Raw genomic sequence first — 18,086 nt, 5'->3', positions numbered from 1 at the left:
GTTCACTCAGTAATAGTAACTGATAAAAGTATACCCCATGGACTTCAGTAAACCTCACTGAAGCAACTTGTACTAACTTGAAATTTTTCAGAACCGACAATTTTGCTTTATAAAATAGCAATGTAAACAAGACTGCAGAGGACACATTCCACCTACTTAAGAGAAGACTCATTAGTTTTTAGTCACTAAGAGCATATCATAGAGATAGTAAGGCCTTTAGAGATCATCTAGTTCAACTGCCTCATTTTACAAATAAGGAAACCAGGGTTCTGAGAGAAGAAAGGCCTCGTCACCCAAGATGATACTGCTAGCAGGTGACAGAGGTGGAACAGTTTCTGGTACCTAATCTAGTGCTCCCACTACCTTTCCCTCTATTCAAACAAACCACTCGGAAACACTATACCAGCCACTAACTTGAATATGGACTAAAAAACAATGACATTAAAAATAGCAGCTAATACAGGGAATTTTTAGGGCAATGAAACTATTCTGTATGATACTACAATGGTTGACACATATCATTATACATTTGTCAAAAATCACAGAGTGGGGGTGCCTGGACGGCTCAGTCCATTACACGTCCAACTCTTGATTTCGGCTCAGGTCATGATCTCAGAGTCATGGGATTGAGCCCCATGTCAAGCTCCAGTCATCAGGGAGTCGCTTGAGATTCTCTCTCTCACTCTCCCTCTGCCCCTCCTACCCCACTCATGCACGCGTGCTCTCTCTTTCAAATAAATAAATAAATCTTAAGAAGAAAAATTCACAGAAGGAACAATACCAAGAGTGAACCCTAATGTAAACTATGAATTTAAGGTGCTAATGATGCGCCAACTGAAGTTCATCAATTCTAACAAATGTACCACTCTATTGATACTCTGCTGACAATGGGGGAGGCTGTGCGTGTGTCAGGGCAGGAGATATATAGGAACTCTATACTATTTGCTCAATTTTGCTGTGAACCTAAAACTGCTCTAAGAAATAAAGTGAATTAAAATAGTTAACATTTACTCCTATGTGACACTATTTATGGGTGCTGTATTAACTCCTTTAACACTATGTATATTAACATGTATTAACTCCTTTAACCCTCCCAACTCTGAGATAGATGTTATTATTATACCCATTTTACAGATGAGAAAATCAAGGCATAGAGAGATTAAATAATCTTGTGTAAAATCACAAAGCTAATGAGGGGCAGAGCCAGGCTTTGACCTTAGGCAATCTGCCCAAGACTCACTCTCCTGACCATTACATTCTGTTGCCTCTAAGTAATGGCACACCTGCATTTATCACCATGTATTCCATATTTCAAATCAGACTTTCTTCTCATAAGTATGGTTTAATGTGTTTGTCATTCTAACAGTATGTACTCCATAGCATAACACAAGTAAACAGCTAAATTATATTACTTTTTAACTTTATAGATAGAAATAACTTTGAAAGTTAAGAGCTTTTTAGCTACTGGATATCTACTTTACCTTACTGATATTCAATTTATACAGCTTAGATTCCTTAGTAAACAGACTCAAAAGGCCCATTTCTTTGGACACTACAGCAGCTGTTCCTTATTACTTTTAATTTGTTCTGTGCTTTTGATAGTCTCATTAACATGCTGGGTAGATGCAGGCTGGGCTATATCATAATCAGTTTAACCATGCTAGTAATCAAACCAGAGGGAAGAAAGCCTGTCACTTAAACATACAGACTGAAGTATAGGCTATAGGTTCTTACACCTTTAAGACATAAACCCATACAATACAGATACCTATTCTGCTGCTTATTTCAAGGTTCTCCAAGAACTCTGGAAATCTGGTCACTGATTGTTATCACATCTTGTAAGCCAGATTCATAATTATGTGATAGACTTCTATGGGGCCCAGGGCATCAAATAACATGGTCTCTAGAAGCTCAGTGTCAAAGCTGAGCAGTTAAGTTTTTCAGCAGTTAATGAAGCTCAAGACTCCCTGCTTTCAACCAAAAGACCGCAATCCTGCTCCTCTAAGCATCATCCTCAGAGCAGTCTAAGAGTCATGGTTTATCTTTACACTAAAGGAAAACAAATGGTGATAGTTTCACGACCTCCCCACCCATAATTAAATAAAAGTGTGCCCAAAAAGGTATAGCTCAATGCAACATTTTATAAAAAGCATTGTATTCTCAATGCAAACTCTTTGGAAAGGGTTCATAACAAACATCCCCTCATAGAGCTAAAAATTGTCCTTTTTTTTTTTTTTAAAGATTTTATTTTATTTATTTGACAGAGAGAGAGAGAGCGATAGCAGGAACACAAGCAGGGGGAATGGGAGAGGGAGAAGCAGGCTTCTTGCTGAGCAGGGAGCCCGATGTGGGACTCGATCCCAGGACCCTGGGATCATGACCTGAGCCGAAGGCAGACGCTTAACGACTGAGCCACCCAGGCGCCCTGTCCTCTTTTTTATAAGCTAGATTTTTATACTGAGTAAAACTGCAATTATGTGGGTCTCATATAACCAGAAACTTCATTCATTCAAATATTTTTGAATATCTATCCTGTGTTAGATAATTATTCAGAATCATTTCCTACACTTGAATGTTTTCAGGAAGAAATAAAAGTACTGGGGCGCCTGAGTGGCTCAGTCGTTAAGCGTCTGCCTTCGGCTCAGGTCATGATCCCGGAGTCCTGGGATCGAGCCCCGCATTGGGCTCCCTGCTCAGCGGGAAGCCTGCTTCTCCCTCTCTCACTCCCCCTGCTTGTGTTCCTTCTCTCACTGTGTCTCTATCAAATAAATAAAATCTTTAAAAAAAAAAAAGAAATAAAAGTACTATAAGATCTAATTTATTAGGGATCTATTTTAAGTGGTCAGTACAATATATAGTATCTTCGGGGCTGGGGGGATGGGTTAGCCTGGTAATAGGTATTAAAGAGGGCATGTATTGAATGGAGCACTGGGTGTTATATGCAAACAATGAATCATGGAACACTACACCAAATAAATAAATAAATAAATAAATAAATAAAATTTATTTAGCTAGATGCACAGTCTTTCATAGACTAATCTTGTCCCTATACCTAATGCTATTTATCTGTACTCACTTTTAGGTATATTGACTTAATTTCTCTTTTGTTTTCTGGCTTTCTCATTTATTCTTCATATCCATAGCTTTTAGTATTTTGCCTTGCAGTCTTTATAACTGGCAGAGTCTTAAGCATGTAGGACTAATTTCCTGACCACCAATAGCACTCCTTCTTTCAGCTGGAGTTTTTGTCACTTAACACTTTATTAATAAATTTGGTGTATTGCTCCATAAAAAATATATATATATATATATATATATATATATATAGTATCTTCAACCCCTTTTACCACCATTCAAAACACTCTACCTCAAGCATCCCCATCCCTAAGAAGCCTCTGCTAACTCCATTATCTTTATGCAGACATGTCCCAGAACCCTCCTATACTTTAAAGACTATTTACTGTCTGCTTCCCCCAGACTATAAGCCACTGGAAGGCAAAAACCAAGTCTTAAACACTGCCATACAGCAGTGTCTTAGCACACAGTGGGCACTTAACACATTCTGATTGAGTGGATGGATAAATAGATGCAAGCACCGAAAAATGACCCTGAGGCACCACAACACATTCAATCCTTAACCTCTGTATTCTCTAACAATAAGTTTATACAAGCCACCTTACTATCTTACTATGTAACTTTAGGAAACTCACAACCTCCATGAACATCAGTTTCCTCATCTATAAACCAAGGATAATGAAATTTAAGCTTCACAAAGCTGGCTAATGAGACGACGTAAGGAAAGCATTTTGTAGGCTATAAAATAAAGCAATATGTTGCTGCTGCTATTATTAACACTACCACTACTACTACCACTACTGCTACTACTACTTAAGAAAGGAAATTTCACGAATAAATTTTTTTCCACAAATACATTTTTTAAAGACTTTCAACCAAGAGTTAACAATTAGTGATGTGGAAAATTAAGTTAAACACCCAACTTCCTAGTCATTCTGATCATCTAAGTATGGGGCAGTATGAGAACTCTGGACAGAGAACATTCCTAACACTGCCATCAAAACTTCCAAGAGAGCTGAGGAAAGCAGCCTTCAAGATCTCAGTCTCATCGCTGCCAAATGAGGAGAACAGTAACTGCCCTTCCACTCTGCTGGGTTGTAGGAGGCCCAACTGAGAAACAGGAAGCGAAAATAGCCTGGGAAGTAGGATATAGGCTGCTCTTTTCTTTCACAGTCTTTGAGGAACTCTTACCTTAAGATATCCTCCAGCAGAGACAAGCATTTTGCTATCTGGAGAAAAGCAAAGGTCAGTCACCCAGCCTCCGTGGGTAGCAGCTCCTTCTTCTACTGAAATCGGAGCACACAAATGAAGCAGCTCACCATTTGAGACATTCCATATCTATACAAACAGGATATACAATGCATTAACAGGATCACCCAGAAGTTTTATATATCTATCCAACTCTTCTGGAACATATTTGGAAATCTTTCTTAAAAATATAATTACAATTCAGTGATACCTTAGGAATTTAGACTGCATTCTCTCCTGTCCAAATTTTTTAAAAAACACTAATTATAATAAAAATGCATTACTAAAAAATATTTATCATTAACCATACTCCAAAAAATAAAACAAGAGAACTTAGAACTGGTCAGAATATTGTGACTTTTTTCACTTAATAAAAAGAAAATAATGGGAAAAGCAAGGAATAAACAAACAAAAAAAGGCCTAACAAACTACCTAAAAAAAACAAAACAAAACAAAACAAAAACCATAGAATTCTAGTCCAGTATCTACCACTAAGAATTCTGACAGAGATCATTCAAATACCTAAAGTCATTCAAACATATTTTAAACAATAAGTCCCTACAGGGTTTTATATATATAATATATACCCAATTACTTACAGATGCTAATGCTTCCATTTATTTCCAGTGATAATTAATATATGAATAGTACTCTAATTTCTCAAATAAATGCCCATCAGAATAGGAAAAAGAAATACAGAGGCATAAAGGCAAGGGAAAATAACCAAAATCATCACTTATAAATGTTTCCCTAGAAAATCCAAGAGAATCAAATGGAGAAACTCATTAGAAAGAATTAAGTAAGATAGCTAGATATAAGCTAGATACATATATACACACACATATATACAGCTTTCCTACATTTTGATCAGGTAGAAAAACAAAATTTTTGTTTAATGTGTTAAAAAAAATTTTAAATAACATGCATTTAAAGAAAGAGAATTTATTTCCCCAGGGGTTTCTGAAAAATGAAATACTCCTTCATAACCAGTAAAGGAGCATTCTCATCCAAGATGAGAACTCAGAGCAAAACCAATGTTCCCAAAGCAGTCCTGCCACTTCAGTTAACATGCATTTTTTAGTACAGAGAAGTTTGGTAACTTAGTCCTCAAGCATGAGAATCTTAATTGTCCTGGAAAGCCTATCTGATAATGCCTCCATTCCTGCAAACTGCATACTCTCTCATGAATTTTAAATCTTCCTTTGTAAAAAAGAACAAAAAAACAAGATGCTCCTCAAATATGCTGATTACTAACGCAGCCATCCCAATGCCCAAATTTTTCCCATCAACTGCAGAATCCTTCTAACGCAACCAGAGGCAGGCAGTCCCATGAGGACAGCAATAGGCCACACTGTAAATGTGGACTATCTAATGAATATGGTTTCATTAAGAGATCTTTTCTTTCAGTGCTGAAAACAGCAGAATTTGCTGTTTATTCATTTATAACCTAGTTGACAATTTGTAAAATTATTTTCCTCAAATTCTGCCCCTATAAACAACCTTTGGTTCAGGTCCAAGAATTCCGATGAATCATTCTCAAGCTAAGAGCAGACAACCAACTGCAAATAGCTTGGGCATTTGCCTCCTCGCATGCACAGACTCTAACTCATACACTTCACTCTAACTAAAATGAATTCTTTTCTGCAAAGGAGTGCAGCTGTGAATAAAATGTGCACAGGAAACAAAGCAAATGATGCCTCATCTAACCAGAACCCCAGGGCCTGTGCTTCCCAGTCACATTAACAAAGGTCCCCAACGTGAAACAAAGCATTAGCCAAAGCTACAGAAAGAGCAGTGCTTTCATGTCAGCAAACCTCCTACCCGGATTTCTCCATTGTCATCTCCAGTCGCCAACAGGGTACTGTCCACAGAGAAGACAGAGCAGCGCACGCAGCCTTTGTGGCCCCTCAATTCACAAAGAGGGGAAAGAAGGTCAAAACTCCAAATCTGGAAGGCAATTAGGATTGTTTAGGAATAGGAAATACACTGAAAATAAGCACCTGCAAACCCCGCCCTGAGGGCTAGTTAGCCATAAATTCAATCACATGGAAATTCTAACATTCAACAGTTCATAAATTTTCATTAGAGGCCCAAGTTCCAACTTGCAACATTGTTTTTTTCTGAGTTTCCCTTTAATTACTCAAGTTAACTTCAGCTCAAGGACCAAAATCACAGCTTCTTTAACTTTAGACTTACAAGAAAGAATAGCAAATCAGTTAAGAGCAGTCTACAGAGTGAAGCCAACTTGAGTGTGAGTCCTGGCTCCCCTACACTGCCTAGTTCCTTGTGGCCTAGCACAACCCACATAAGCTTCTCTAGCTTCAGTTTCTGCACCTGTACAATGGGACAACAGTACCTGAGGTGTGAAGATTAAATGAGGTAATAGTGAAATTCCTAGCACAGGGCCTAATACACGGCCAGTGTTTTTAAAGGTTAGTCACTATACTATCCTACTATCTCAGCAGCCGTTTTTTTGTTTCCAATATGTTTGGAATGCAGTTTTTTTTCTTTCCAATATTCTCCCTTGTGGTTCTGTCATCACCATCTAACAAGAATTTACTGAAATTACCGTGTTCCAGACATCGTGAACTAGGAACCGGTAGTACAAAGATGAACTGGATACAGTCCCTGTCCTTGAAAACTTTATAGTTTAATCAGGAATACAGACTTATGAATTGTTAGGTGAATAGTTATATGAAGTAAATGTCTAAGAAACATGAGTAATATGTAATGGAACACTAAAGGTAGAGCAGCTCACCCTGCCTGAGGGCTAGGAAAGGGTTCACTGAAGAGCTGACATCAAATCTAGGTCTGGAAGAATGAGTCATAATGCTTCGAGGTAAAAAAGGAGAAGCTTGTGTCAAGCCAAACCACATGCACAGAAGGTGGAGGTAAAAGTAGCCTGGCACAGAGGGAGCAATGCAGCAGAAAGAGATGGTCATGGGCAAAGGAGTCTGGCTTATAAACCGCCAGGTCACAGAGGTGTTTCAACTGGAGACTCAAGACCACGGTAGGAAAGATAAAACTGAGGAGGCACAGACCAGAGGTAGGTCCACCAATGAAGGGGGAGAGCCTAATCTTCTGGGTGGAGACAAGGAGGAGAAGAATGAGCCAAAAAACACTGAGGAGTAATCAAGAGAGCATGAAAGACAGGATAGAGTCCCACACAATTCCAAGGTTTATAGTTTGGAAAGATGGGTAGATAATGAGGTCATTAACAAAGAGAAAAAAGAAGAGAATGGAGTAGTCAATGTCCCTAACCAGGCAGCATCATTTCACTGGAATGTGATTTTCAGAAGTATCAACTTATACCAATTACATAAACATTTACTGTGGATGTACAATTAAATGTAAATCCTTTTCAGTGCTTTTTATCGCCTATAATAAGTAATATGTAATAGAAACTACATTTTATTAGTAATAGACAAAAAGTCGTAAGGCAGGGGCGCCTGGGTGGCTCAGTTGGTTAAGCGGCTGCCTTCGGCTCTGGTCATGATCCCGGGGTGCTGGGATCGAGCCCCACATCGGGCTCTCTGCTCCGCGGGAAGCCTGCTTCTCCCTCTCCCACTCCCCCTGCTTGTGTTCCCTCTCTCGCTGTGTCTCTCTCTGTCAAATAAATAAATAAAATCTTTAAAAAAAAAAAAAAGTCGTAAGGCAGAACAAAAGCCCTCGCGTTATTCATTTATCTATTTGACACAAACTAAATGCCAATGCCATCCTCCAAAAACTCACAAAATATGAGACAGACATGTAGACAGAAACTTACTATTTTATACATCATTTGGACTCATAATACATAACCAATACCAAACTTTTATATGCATGCACATTTCAACTAACTGAACTACCTTTGCAGTCTTATCAGCAGATGTAGATGAAAACTTGGTAGCATCAGGAGAAATATCACAAGAAAGTACTGTATCCTGGTGACAGACAAAGTCTTTTTCTATTCTTCCAGTAATAATACTCCATACCTTCAAAAAAAATTCAGAAGTTGACACTTTTAAGAACATTTTGTATTACTGAGCATAATCATCTAGAATACATATCTATAAAACAAGAGCTTTAGCACACTGGTTGTTCTGACCTCTTTAAGTGCCCTTTAGTACAGATGCTCATAAATACACAGGAGATGTAGGTGACAGCAGTAAACAGAAAACAGGCATGAGAAAACAAATCTAAAAATCTGAGTAGTCACTTACCATCCATCTTCTTTCAGCTTTCAAAATATAATCATTACAATATTAGAATACTTATTTAAAAAGGCAACCTGTGCTTCAGATTACCTTCACTGTTCCATCAAATGACCAGGAAAGTAGTTTTGAATTTTTCAAGAGCTTAAAGTCTTTCACTGTTTCCTGGTGGGCTTGTAGAAAGACATATTCTTCTGACTGCCAATTCCATACCTGAATATCAAAGAAATAAGTCTGTTATAACCCTCTCCTCATGATATCCCATTGGAGGAGTGTGGTAGTATGTGCTCAACTGCCTAACATCTTTTGCCCTCATGGCATTTCGGTAAAACAAAGAAGAGCACCAAGAAAGAATACGGTATTCCCATTTTATAAAGAGAAGAAAAGCTGGGATTAATTACCTTGACCAGGAGTAAAATAAAATACTTTTCGTCCTAAATAAAATTCATTTTCTTCACTTGCTTGGAGAGCAGTTAATGATAACAGAAGATAGAGAAAAGCCACAATATGCTAGTGAGCTCACCATCTGATTAAATTTTCCAGAGAAAATTATCCCTATTACACATTCAATTTCCTAAGCCCCACAAGCTAGGCCAAGACTGAAGATTCTAGTTCCACTGAAACTATTGAATCCTACTGGCCCTCCTGCCAGGGAAGGTCAGGGTGACCAGAGCAGCTTCAAACCAAGTCATGGAATTTCTAAGTTTCAGAGATCTTAGCTATTAGCTATTCCCTAATGCAATCCTCAAATTGACAAAAGAAGTGATATAGTACATTATTTTTCACATGAAGCTCCAGGAAGAATTCCTCAGGCACAGGGGAGGAGAAGAAATTGAAACGATGGAGACAGTACATTCAAAGTAGACTTGAGGTATGGGCTGGAAGTATGATTCACAACCTGAGAAGGGCATTTCAAATAAAGGAAATGAATGCTTGAGTTAAAGCACAGCAACAGGAAAACATGTCAAGATTATGGGAACTGGTTCATAGTTCAATCTGGCTGAAATACAGGATATGTAAAAGAAACCCAGGGAAAAAAGTGTGGGAAGATATTAAAAAAAAAAAGCCCAGTGGGCCTGATGAAGCTGGGTTTCTGAGCTGTGGGAAATCAGGCAGACTGGAACAGAATTTTCTTCTACTTTCTAACATCAGGAATAAAAAGATGAAGAAAAATCAGCAACCACCACAGGTATGCACATTAGTGATATTCTGGGTCAAGTTTTTGACTGGTGAAGGTTCAACATCAGAAATGTTTTTAAGCAAACTGTAAAAGAAATGACACTTCTCTTATCCCCTTTCTTTACTCCTTTATGCTCCACACTTAGCAGCCACCCTCCCCACTGAGCCCTGGCTCTCAGATCTCTCTCTCGTCTCCAAGTGCTCATTCACAGAAGTGGGATATTAGGAGCAGGGTATCTGTATGAGGACAAGGGGATCCTAGAAAAGGAGCTAGAAGTGAGAGGAGCTTTAAAGAGAATGAATTAGGAATTTCAGCATTTTAAGAACTCAAAGAGACATGCTGGGGGAAGGGGAAGAAACAGAGGCTTTCTGCCTCCCCATATCATATCAGAAAGGAAAGGCACTCAGTGTGACTAAACATAAAATACCCTACACCATTTCCTCTAGGAACTTCCTGGCTCTCTCCTACTTTCTGGCTTTACTGGACTAGAGAATCAGTGGCTACAGCTCTTCCTGAGTGACCAGCACTGTCATTCCCAGCTGTGTCTGATTCAGTGTTCAATCCTGACTTAGGTTCTTACTGCTGCCCTCCACATCAAGAAGCCAGGGAGCGTTCCTGAGTCGATGGAATACAAAATTTGACAATCACTAAGGGAAGATTAAGAATAGCCTTAGCAGTTTTTGTTGCAGAAGCTTTCTGATAAGGCAGTGATGACATGGACACCTTTTTTGTTGGACTCAAACACACTGTACTAGTGGGATCACCTTACATAACAGCTGAACTTTCACCACCATTAGCCAAATGTATTAAGGTTGAGTTTGGGATGTCTCTACCATTAGCTATAATTTTTGCAATATATATACACTATGGAATTTTTTCAGCGGTATAAACAGTAAAATTTAAATTTTTAAAATCCTGAAGAATCTTCTTATACCTGCGAGAGTCAATATATTCTCATACATTGGCTCAGGTGAACGCGGCTACTACTTGGGCTTTATTTATCTCAAGAGAAAGGATCAAAAACTACCAAAAGTAGACCTCAATTTTCACAACTCTAGGTGCTATAAGCAGGTGAGTTGATTTTACAAATCTTGGCATTAACTTTAGTTCAGCTCAACAGATTTACTGAACTCCTACTAAATTCCAGCCAGGCATGCTGGAGATACAAAGATGAATAAAATAAACCTCCAAAATGGTAACTATGTGACATATGTGTAGATTTGTTAATTAACTTAATCACTGTAATTATTTCACAATGTGTACCTATTATATCAAATCATCATGTACATCTAAAACATATATACATTTTTGTCACACCTCAAAGCTGTGGGGGGGCAGGGGGGAGACAAATTTCCAATTAATTATTTACTAAAAAATTAAAACAAAAACCCAACCAGTCAATTCTTGGAAATACCCACCAAGAGTTTTATTACATGAATGTATAGTCATTAAAACATTTTAAATGTAAGAAGTATTCTGGGTAGAGCAGAAAAAGAGAATGAAACACCACTTAACTCATATTTCTAAAAATAATCTAATTCTGATCCTAAAAATATTCCTAGAAATTATTCTCTCCCTGGCTGAGAATATCTGATGTTCAAGCAGGTCATTAAACCTACGAATTTAGCTTCTGACAGAAAAACTATATAGTATACAATGTCTCAGCAGAATTCCATCAGATGTAGTTTAGTTTTACCCATTTCAAAGCCATCTGGAGAGGAAGAAAGGTGAAAATCAAGCTGAGTTTCATAGCTAATACACCAGTATCATGGGAGCCTGCACTGAAACCAAATTTCATTCCAATCATACAGAACTCACAAAGATATAACATAAAAAGATTTTTTCAAAATAGTTTTTTTTTAACATTTATTTAAGTAATCTCTCCCCTCAATGTGGGGCCTGAATTCATAACCCCAAGATCAAGAGTTTCATGCTCTTCTGAGTCAGCCAGGTGCCCTGTCTAAACAGTTTTTAATACTATAAATATTGCTACGATAGGAAATACACACACACACAGATATATTAAATAAAAGAACACACAGTAACTTCTGTTGAACATATGCATTTATATCTCCTTCACTTCTAAAACCCTACTACAATGACAAAGTCAAGAGAATGGGAATGAAGACAACAAAATGTTGAAGCCTGAGACACCTGGCTGGCTCAGTCAGTTAAGCATCTGCCTTCAGCTCAGGTCATGATCCCAGGGTCCTGGGATCGAGTCCCGCATCGGGCTCCCTGCTCAGCGGGGAGCCTGCTTCTCCCCCTCTGCCAGCCATGCCTCCTGCTTGTGTTTGTGTGCACCTGTGTGTTCTCTGACAAGTAAATAAATAAAATCTTTAAAAACAAAAAAATGCTGGAGTCCAAAAAGCAGAATGGTAAATGACTTAACAGAACCAAGAAAATAGAATCCTAAAAGCATTAGAGAAAGACAAAAGCAACAAAACTGACACTAGAGAACTCACCAAATGCTCAGAAACTGAGGTCACTGAGGACATCAGAGGTGGGAGTGAGGGTGGGGTGAGGACCGGAACTATTAGGAATTATGGGAAGATGGCAACCATGCATAGTTTTTTTTAATCTCCCTGAAGCCTCTATTAAAAGCAGACAAAGAAATTAAAATAGCAAAACCAAAAATGCACAGACAACAAGACCATGTTGTTGATACTGATGAAGTATCCCCACAAACCCCAAGATACAACTGAGTAGGGACAAACTGAGAGCGGCAAGACTTGCATCCCAGCATCTATATGGGAAGAAGCAGAGAACAGCATGGAGAGTCTGACAGAACTAAAAACAAGAGAATTCCAAAACAGCCAAGTGACATTCACTGGGAAGTGCAGTGGACCAACGGGAGAGCAGCAACAGACACTGAGTCAAAGCAACCACAGTACAGTCTGGAAGGGCTAGACCAGTCTGGGACCTATGAACTCTCAAAATTAACCACAACAATCCTGTAATAATGAGCAGAAACTGCTGGGAATAAAATCCAAATTGAGTAGAACAGGATAATGGCAGCAAAGGAAAGAGAAGGTCTAAATAAAAATAAAAGAAGGAAACAGGGCAAAGCAATATCTTAAGAACAAGGCCGTATTTTAATGCTTTCTGAAAACAGAAGGAGGAGCTGGAGAGCTACAAAGCTAGAAATGTTGGCCTTCCCCACTCCAAGGAGTTCAGGAAAACTAATTTTGTGTGAAAAAGGAAAGAACAGTCATTGAATACAAAGTTACTATGAGAAAAGAGTAAAGTGCAGAAAATGTTCCTCCAAACAATGAGAGCAAACCAGAAAGAAGACTCTGAATTAAAGGGCACCAACACAATTGAGGACAGAATTACAGTTTTGAGAATAGGGGGATCAAATGAAGGTTTACACACTAAAAAAGGAGACACTGGGGCGCCTGGGTGGCTCAGTCGTTAAGTGTCTGCCTTCGGCTCAGGTCATGACCCCAGGGTCCTGGGATCGAGCCCCGCATCGGGTTCCTTGCTCAGCGGGAAGCCAGCTTCTCCCTCTCCCACTCCCCCCGCTTGTGTTCCCTCTCTCGCTGTGTCTCTCTCTGTCAAATAAATAAAATCTTTAAAAAAATAAAAAATAAAATTAAAAAATAAAATAAATAAATAAGGAGACACTACACCTACCCTTAGTTCTCTTCCCCACTTAGCTCTAAGAACCTGTCAGTCAGATTTATAACCTCCTGGCAGAAAGACCAGAAGATTCCTCTCTAGGAATCTGACAAGACCAGGACAAAAGACCTAAAGATACTGACAGCAAAGATTCCCCGTCCAGATCGTTTTTCAGAAAAGGTCTCAGTCAACACACAGAGCTTTCAATCAGCCTTCTAGTGTCCACACTAAAAGTGATCACCACACAGCTGAGGAAGACCTTTAAAACAAGAGGCCAAAACAACCACACAGAAAAAAACACCTTGGAAGAAATAGCAACTATGCATGAAAATTAAATTTTGAGGAAAAAATTATTTATATATAATTTATATATTATTTATATATCCATCCATTCTCAGAGAAGATATTACATCCATGAAACAAGAACACAATGTTCTTTAAAAGGAATAAGAATGGGGGGGCACCTGGGTGGCTCAGTCGTTAAGCGTCTGCCTTTGGCTCAGGTCATGATCCCCGCATCTGGTTCTCTGCTCAGCGGGAAGCCTGCTTCTCTCTCTCCCACTCCCCCGCTTGTGTTCCTGCTCTCGCTATCTCTCTGTCAAATGAATAAATAAAAATCTTAAAAAAAAAAAAAAGGAATATGAATGGACTCTTCAGCATTAAAAATAGTAGAAATGAGGGCCGCCCGGGGGTCTCAGTTGGTTAAGCGTCCAACTCTTGATTTTGACTCAGGTCATGATCTCAGGATTGTGGGATCAAGCCCCGTGTCAGGCTCTGCACTGAGTGTGGAGCCTGCTTAAAATTCTCTCTCTCCCTCTCCTTCTGCAGTTTGCGCACTCTCTCAGTAAATACATACATACATATATACATAAATAAATGGTAGAATGAAAAGCTCCATGAAAGGGCTGGAAGAGAAAGCTGAAGAAAACTCCCAGAAAATAGAGCACAGCTTAAAATGATGAAATGTTGGAGCGCCTGGGTGGCTCAGCTGTTAAGTGTTTGCCTTTGGCTCAGGTCATGGTTCCAGGGTCCTGGGATCAAGCCCCACATCGGGCTCCCTGCTCGGCGGGAAGCCTGCTTCTCCCTCTTCCACTCCCCCTGCTTGTGTTCCCTCTCTCGCTGTCTCTCTCTCTGTCAAATAAATAAATAAAATCTTTAAAAATATATAAATAAATAAATAAAAATAAAATTATGAAATGTAGAAAAAGGAAATTACACGAAAAGTCCAGGAGATCCAATATCTGAATAATGGTTTTTACAGAAAAAGAAAGCATATTGGGATGGAGAGGGAGCAAAGAAAAAAATTCAAGTTTATTTGAATTGAAAAATGTTATGTTTCCAAACTGAGAAGGGATCATGAATGTCTAAAACAATGGATAAAACAAATACACACCAAGACACAACATCATGAAATTTCAAAATTCTAGGAATAAAGAGAAGATCCTAAAATCTTCCAGAGAAAAAGATTAGGAATCAGAATGGCTTCAGACTTCTCAATATGAGCTTTGGAACCTTGGGAGAAAATGGAACAAAGTCTTCAAAGTTTTAGGGTAAAATAATTGCAAACCACATCCAGTCAAGGGTAGAACTGTCCTAAACTGCATTAAGGCAGAAAACACATTCATAGTATACTTAGTCTACTTAGTTATAATGACACTAATGACCTAAACAAAATTTTATTATAATTGTATTAGGATAATGGGATTGATAAAAGGGTGTGTGCATATGTCAAAGGTAACACAGGTGGGAAAAGAAAAAAAGCTAAATTTTCATCTTAATATGTTCATCTTAATTTTTAGTAAATTCTCAAACATAGAAATGGGTAACATGATAAGCATGGGATATGGGGGCATGAAGGTAAATATCAAAAGAAATATCTAGAAGCTAAAAGAGGTGCTTCTGGAGAATGAGTAATGGGGGGGGGTCTATTTTCCACAATGAGCTTTGTAATACTACCTAAGTTTTAAAAGTATGTGCATTGGAACTTTGATAAAAACAAAGTTAATTTTTAAAGAACATACAGTAGGCTTAATGCCTCTATACCCATAATCCTTCATTATGACAAACTATTCTTTTTTCACAGATTTCATCCCTATAATTAACATCTTATCCTTAAAAGAATAAAATTATTTCAATCAGCGGGGCCCCTGGGTGTCTCAGTCGGTTAAGTGTCCGACTCTTGATTTTGGCTCAGGTCATGATCTCAGGATCACGAGATCAAGCGCCGAGATGAGCTCTGTGCTCAGTGTGGAGCCTGCTTGGGATTCTCTCTCTCCCACCCGTTTTGCCCCTCCCCTGCTAGCATGCATGCACTCTCGCTCTCTCCTAAAAAAAAAAAAAAAAAGTATTTCAATCAGATTTTACTACTATCAAGAAAAGTAAAGAGAAATCATATAAATTTGGCAAAAAAGTATATTTACTGATACAAATCCAAATACCAAGGCAGGCAGGGGAACTCAAATGATTCCTTGATCTTCAAAATAAACAACCTTCCAGTAGAGGGTTCGTTCACAAGTCAAATTGTCTGCCTCATCCACAGAAAAATATGAAACATGTATGGGTTTCATCTAAATCTATGTGCATAATCTGAATGTATGGCCAAAGTAATACGATCCTAAAGAAATGTTTAAAATGCACACCAGATTTGAGCCACAACCAAAGTGTTCCTTGCTAGAGTCAGCATTACAGATGTTGGAAGTTAATCCTTCCCCTCACCTGAATTGAAGAATCATCAGAGCTTGAAATAAGAGTCTTCCCATCATCTGTGAACTGGATGTGCCGCACAGTTTTCTTGTGCCCAATCCTGGATTGGAAGATTCTGTTGTTTAGGAGCTCTAAAATCTTCAAAATAGAAAAGCACAGAAAATTAGTACCAAGAAATTCAGCAACACCCAGGCATTACACCCCAAAGACATTAAATTAAAATTAGACTACAGAAGGGTATAAAATTTTCATCTCATAGTGCTTTCATTTTAATTAAAGACACACAAATGAATGGTACATACATACACACAAGTGTATGCACACACACACACATACACACGCTAAAATAAAACACTCACTGGAATGACCAGATAGCAGTAGGAACCAGTGGTCCTTCTGAGAACTCAACTACCCAATTCATCAAACAAGTGGCAGCCTGGACTCAGCCTCCAAAAAGGAAATGACATTTAAGATGGATGAGAGAGAAGAAAGAAAAAAATTCTGGATGAGAGACAAGGCAAGCTCTTTATAAAACAACACAGACAAGGAAAGATAGGGGGTAATGAGGGAAACAGGTAACAGAAAAGAGGATATGAATAGGCTGGGGAGGTACACTGAGAATACTTATAAGGGCTAAAGACTAATATGCCAGGGGGGCGGGGCGCCTGGGTGGCTCAGGCGTTAAGCGTCTGCCTTCAGCTCAGATCATGATCCCAGGGTCCTGGGATCAAGCCCCACATCGGGCTCCCTGCTCCGCAGGAAGCCTGTTTCTCCCTCTCCCCCCTCCCCCTGCTTGTGTTCCCTCTCTCGCTGTGTCTCTCTCTGTCAAATACGTACATACATAAATAAATTAATTAATTAATTTAATTAAATAAAGACTAATATGCCAAATGCAGAGATTAAGAAAGTGGTAACAGAACTCAAAAACTAATGACTATGTCAAAAAGGCTTTCAAGTGAACTCACCAAAACAAAACAAAAAAAGTTCTTTTGCCCAAATTAAATGTACTCAAGGAAGCCTAAGGAAAATACAAATGATGCTAAAATAGGACATTGTAGAAATTCAAACCTAACCTGCACGTCTAATAAAAGGCCCTTTAGAAAGCAAAGGGAAACTGTGAGTGAGAGCCTTCCCCATTGAGCAGGACAATCTTACAACTGCTACAGGGCAAAGGCAGGCTAGCATCCTAGTTGAGCACAGTGGCTCAGAGACCCAGGGTTTGATTTGTAGCTCTGCCACTTACTGACTTAATGAAAGTTGTGGAAACTAGGAGTTTAGACATCTGTAAAACGGGAGTAACAACACCTAACATCCAGGGTGTTAAAATAATTCCATGAGAGAAACTGATAAACACCCAAAAATGGTAGCTGTCATTATTTGATACTAGGCCCAACCACATGAAAATGCCATTTTACAGATCATACAGAGTCAAATATTGGTAATCTCATACGATTCATTTATATAGTATTTATATTATTTGATGACTTTGAGGAGGACAGGGATATGGATGAGGCACATGTGTGTTTTGTGAATTATTTCCTTAAACTATCTGTATGGCCCATTTCAAGACACTTAGTAAAAACAAAAAGAATGTAGACCTGTTTTGGCAACAAGGTAAAAAGAAAAGGGGGAAGCAAAGATCCTTTAAAAATCAATAATAATATACACCAGTTTGAGAGATGAGATTGAGAGGGAAGACTAAGGTTCACTCGTAAATGTATAACCATCCCTTGCTTAAAACAATCCACAATATACTTTTCTTCAGAACAGCACCCATCTTCAAAATTTTTCACAATGAAAAAAACAAAACAAAACAAAACACAAAACCTTAACTCTGAACCCATGCCACAATGCCCAAATATATAATAACATTGACATCACCTTCTAAACGCTTCCTTCTTCACTTTGTGTATAAACATATAGTCTCCTCTTTGTGGAGCAATATAGACTAGAGAATATTTGTGTATTTCCTTATGAAATAAATCCAAAGTAAAATAAATGTGGCTAGTGCCACAATTAATAAATTAAGAAATAATTCCAAAAAGTTTGGGTGAGAAAAAGTGAGA

The 18,086-nt window shown here is 38.5% G+C and overlaps 1 protein-coding gene across 4 annotated transcripts in view; it reads right to left on the bottom strand.

Moving 5' to 3' along the window:
• Window positions 1-18,086, bottom strand: part of APAF1 (apoptotic peptidase activating factor 1) — a 91,821-nt gene that overhangs the window by 3,646 nt on the left and 70,089 nt on the right. For all 4 annotated transcript variants that reach the window (XM_032416326.1, XM_032416325.1, XM_032416324.1 and 1 more), the window contains 5 exons: window positions 16,033-16,158; window positions 8,610-8,729; window positions 8,172-8,297; window positions 6,145-6,270; window positions 4,267-4,413 (listed from right to left, as the gene is read on the bottom strand). In XM_032416326.1, coding sequence (XP_032272217.1) covers window positions 4,267-4,413; window positions 6,145-6,270; window positions 8,172-8,297; window positions 8,610-8,729; window positions 16,033-16,158 — 645 coding nt within the window. The remainder of the gene's footprint in view (window positions 1-4,266; window positions 4,414-6,144; window positions 6,271-8,171; window positions 8,298-8,609; window positions 8,730-16,032; window positions 16,159-18,086) is intronic.

Source organism: Phoca vitulina, unplaced genomic scaffold (genome assembly GCF_004348235.1).
Source record: "Phoca vitulina isolate PV1807 unplaced genomic scaffold, GSC_HSeal_1.0 scaffold19, whole genome shotgun sequence".
Taxonomy (NCBI): Eukaryota; Metazoa; Chordata; class Mammalia; order Carnivora; family Phocidae; genus Phoca; species Phoca vitulina.
This window is presented reverse-complemented; position numbering and strand designations above follow the sequence as displayed.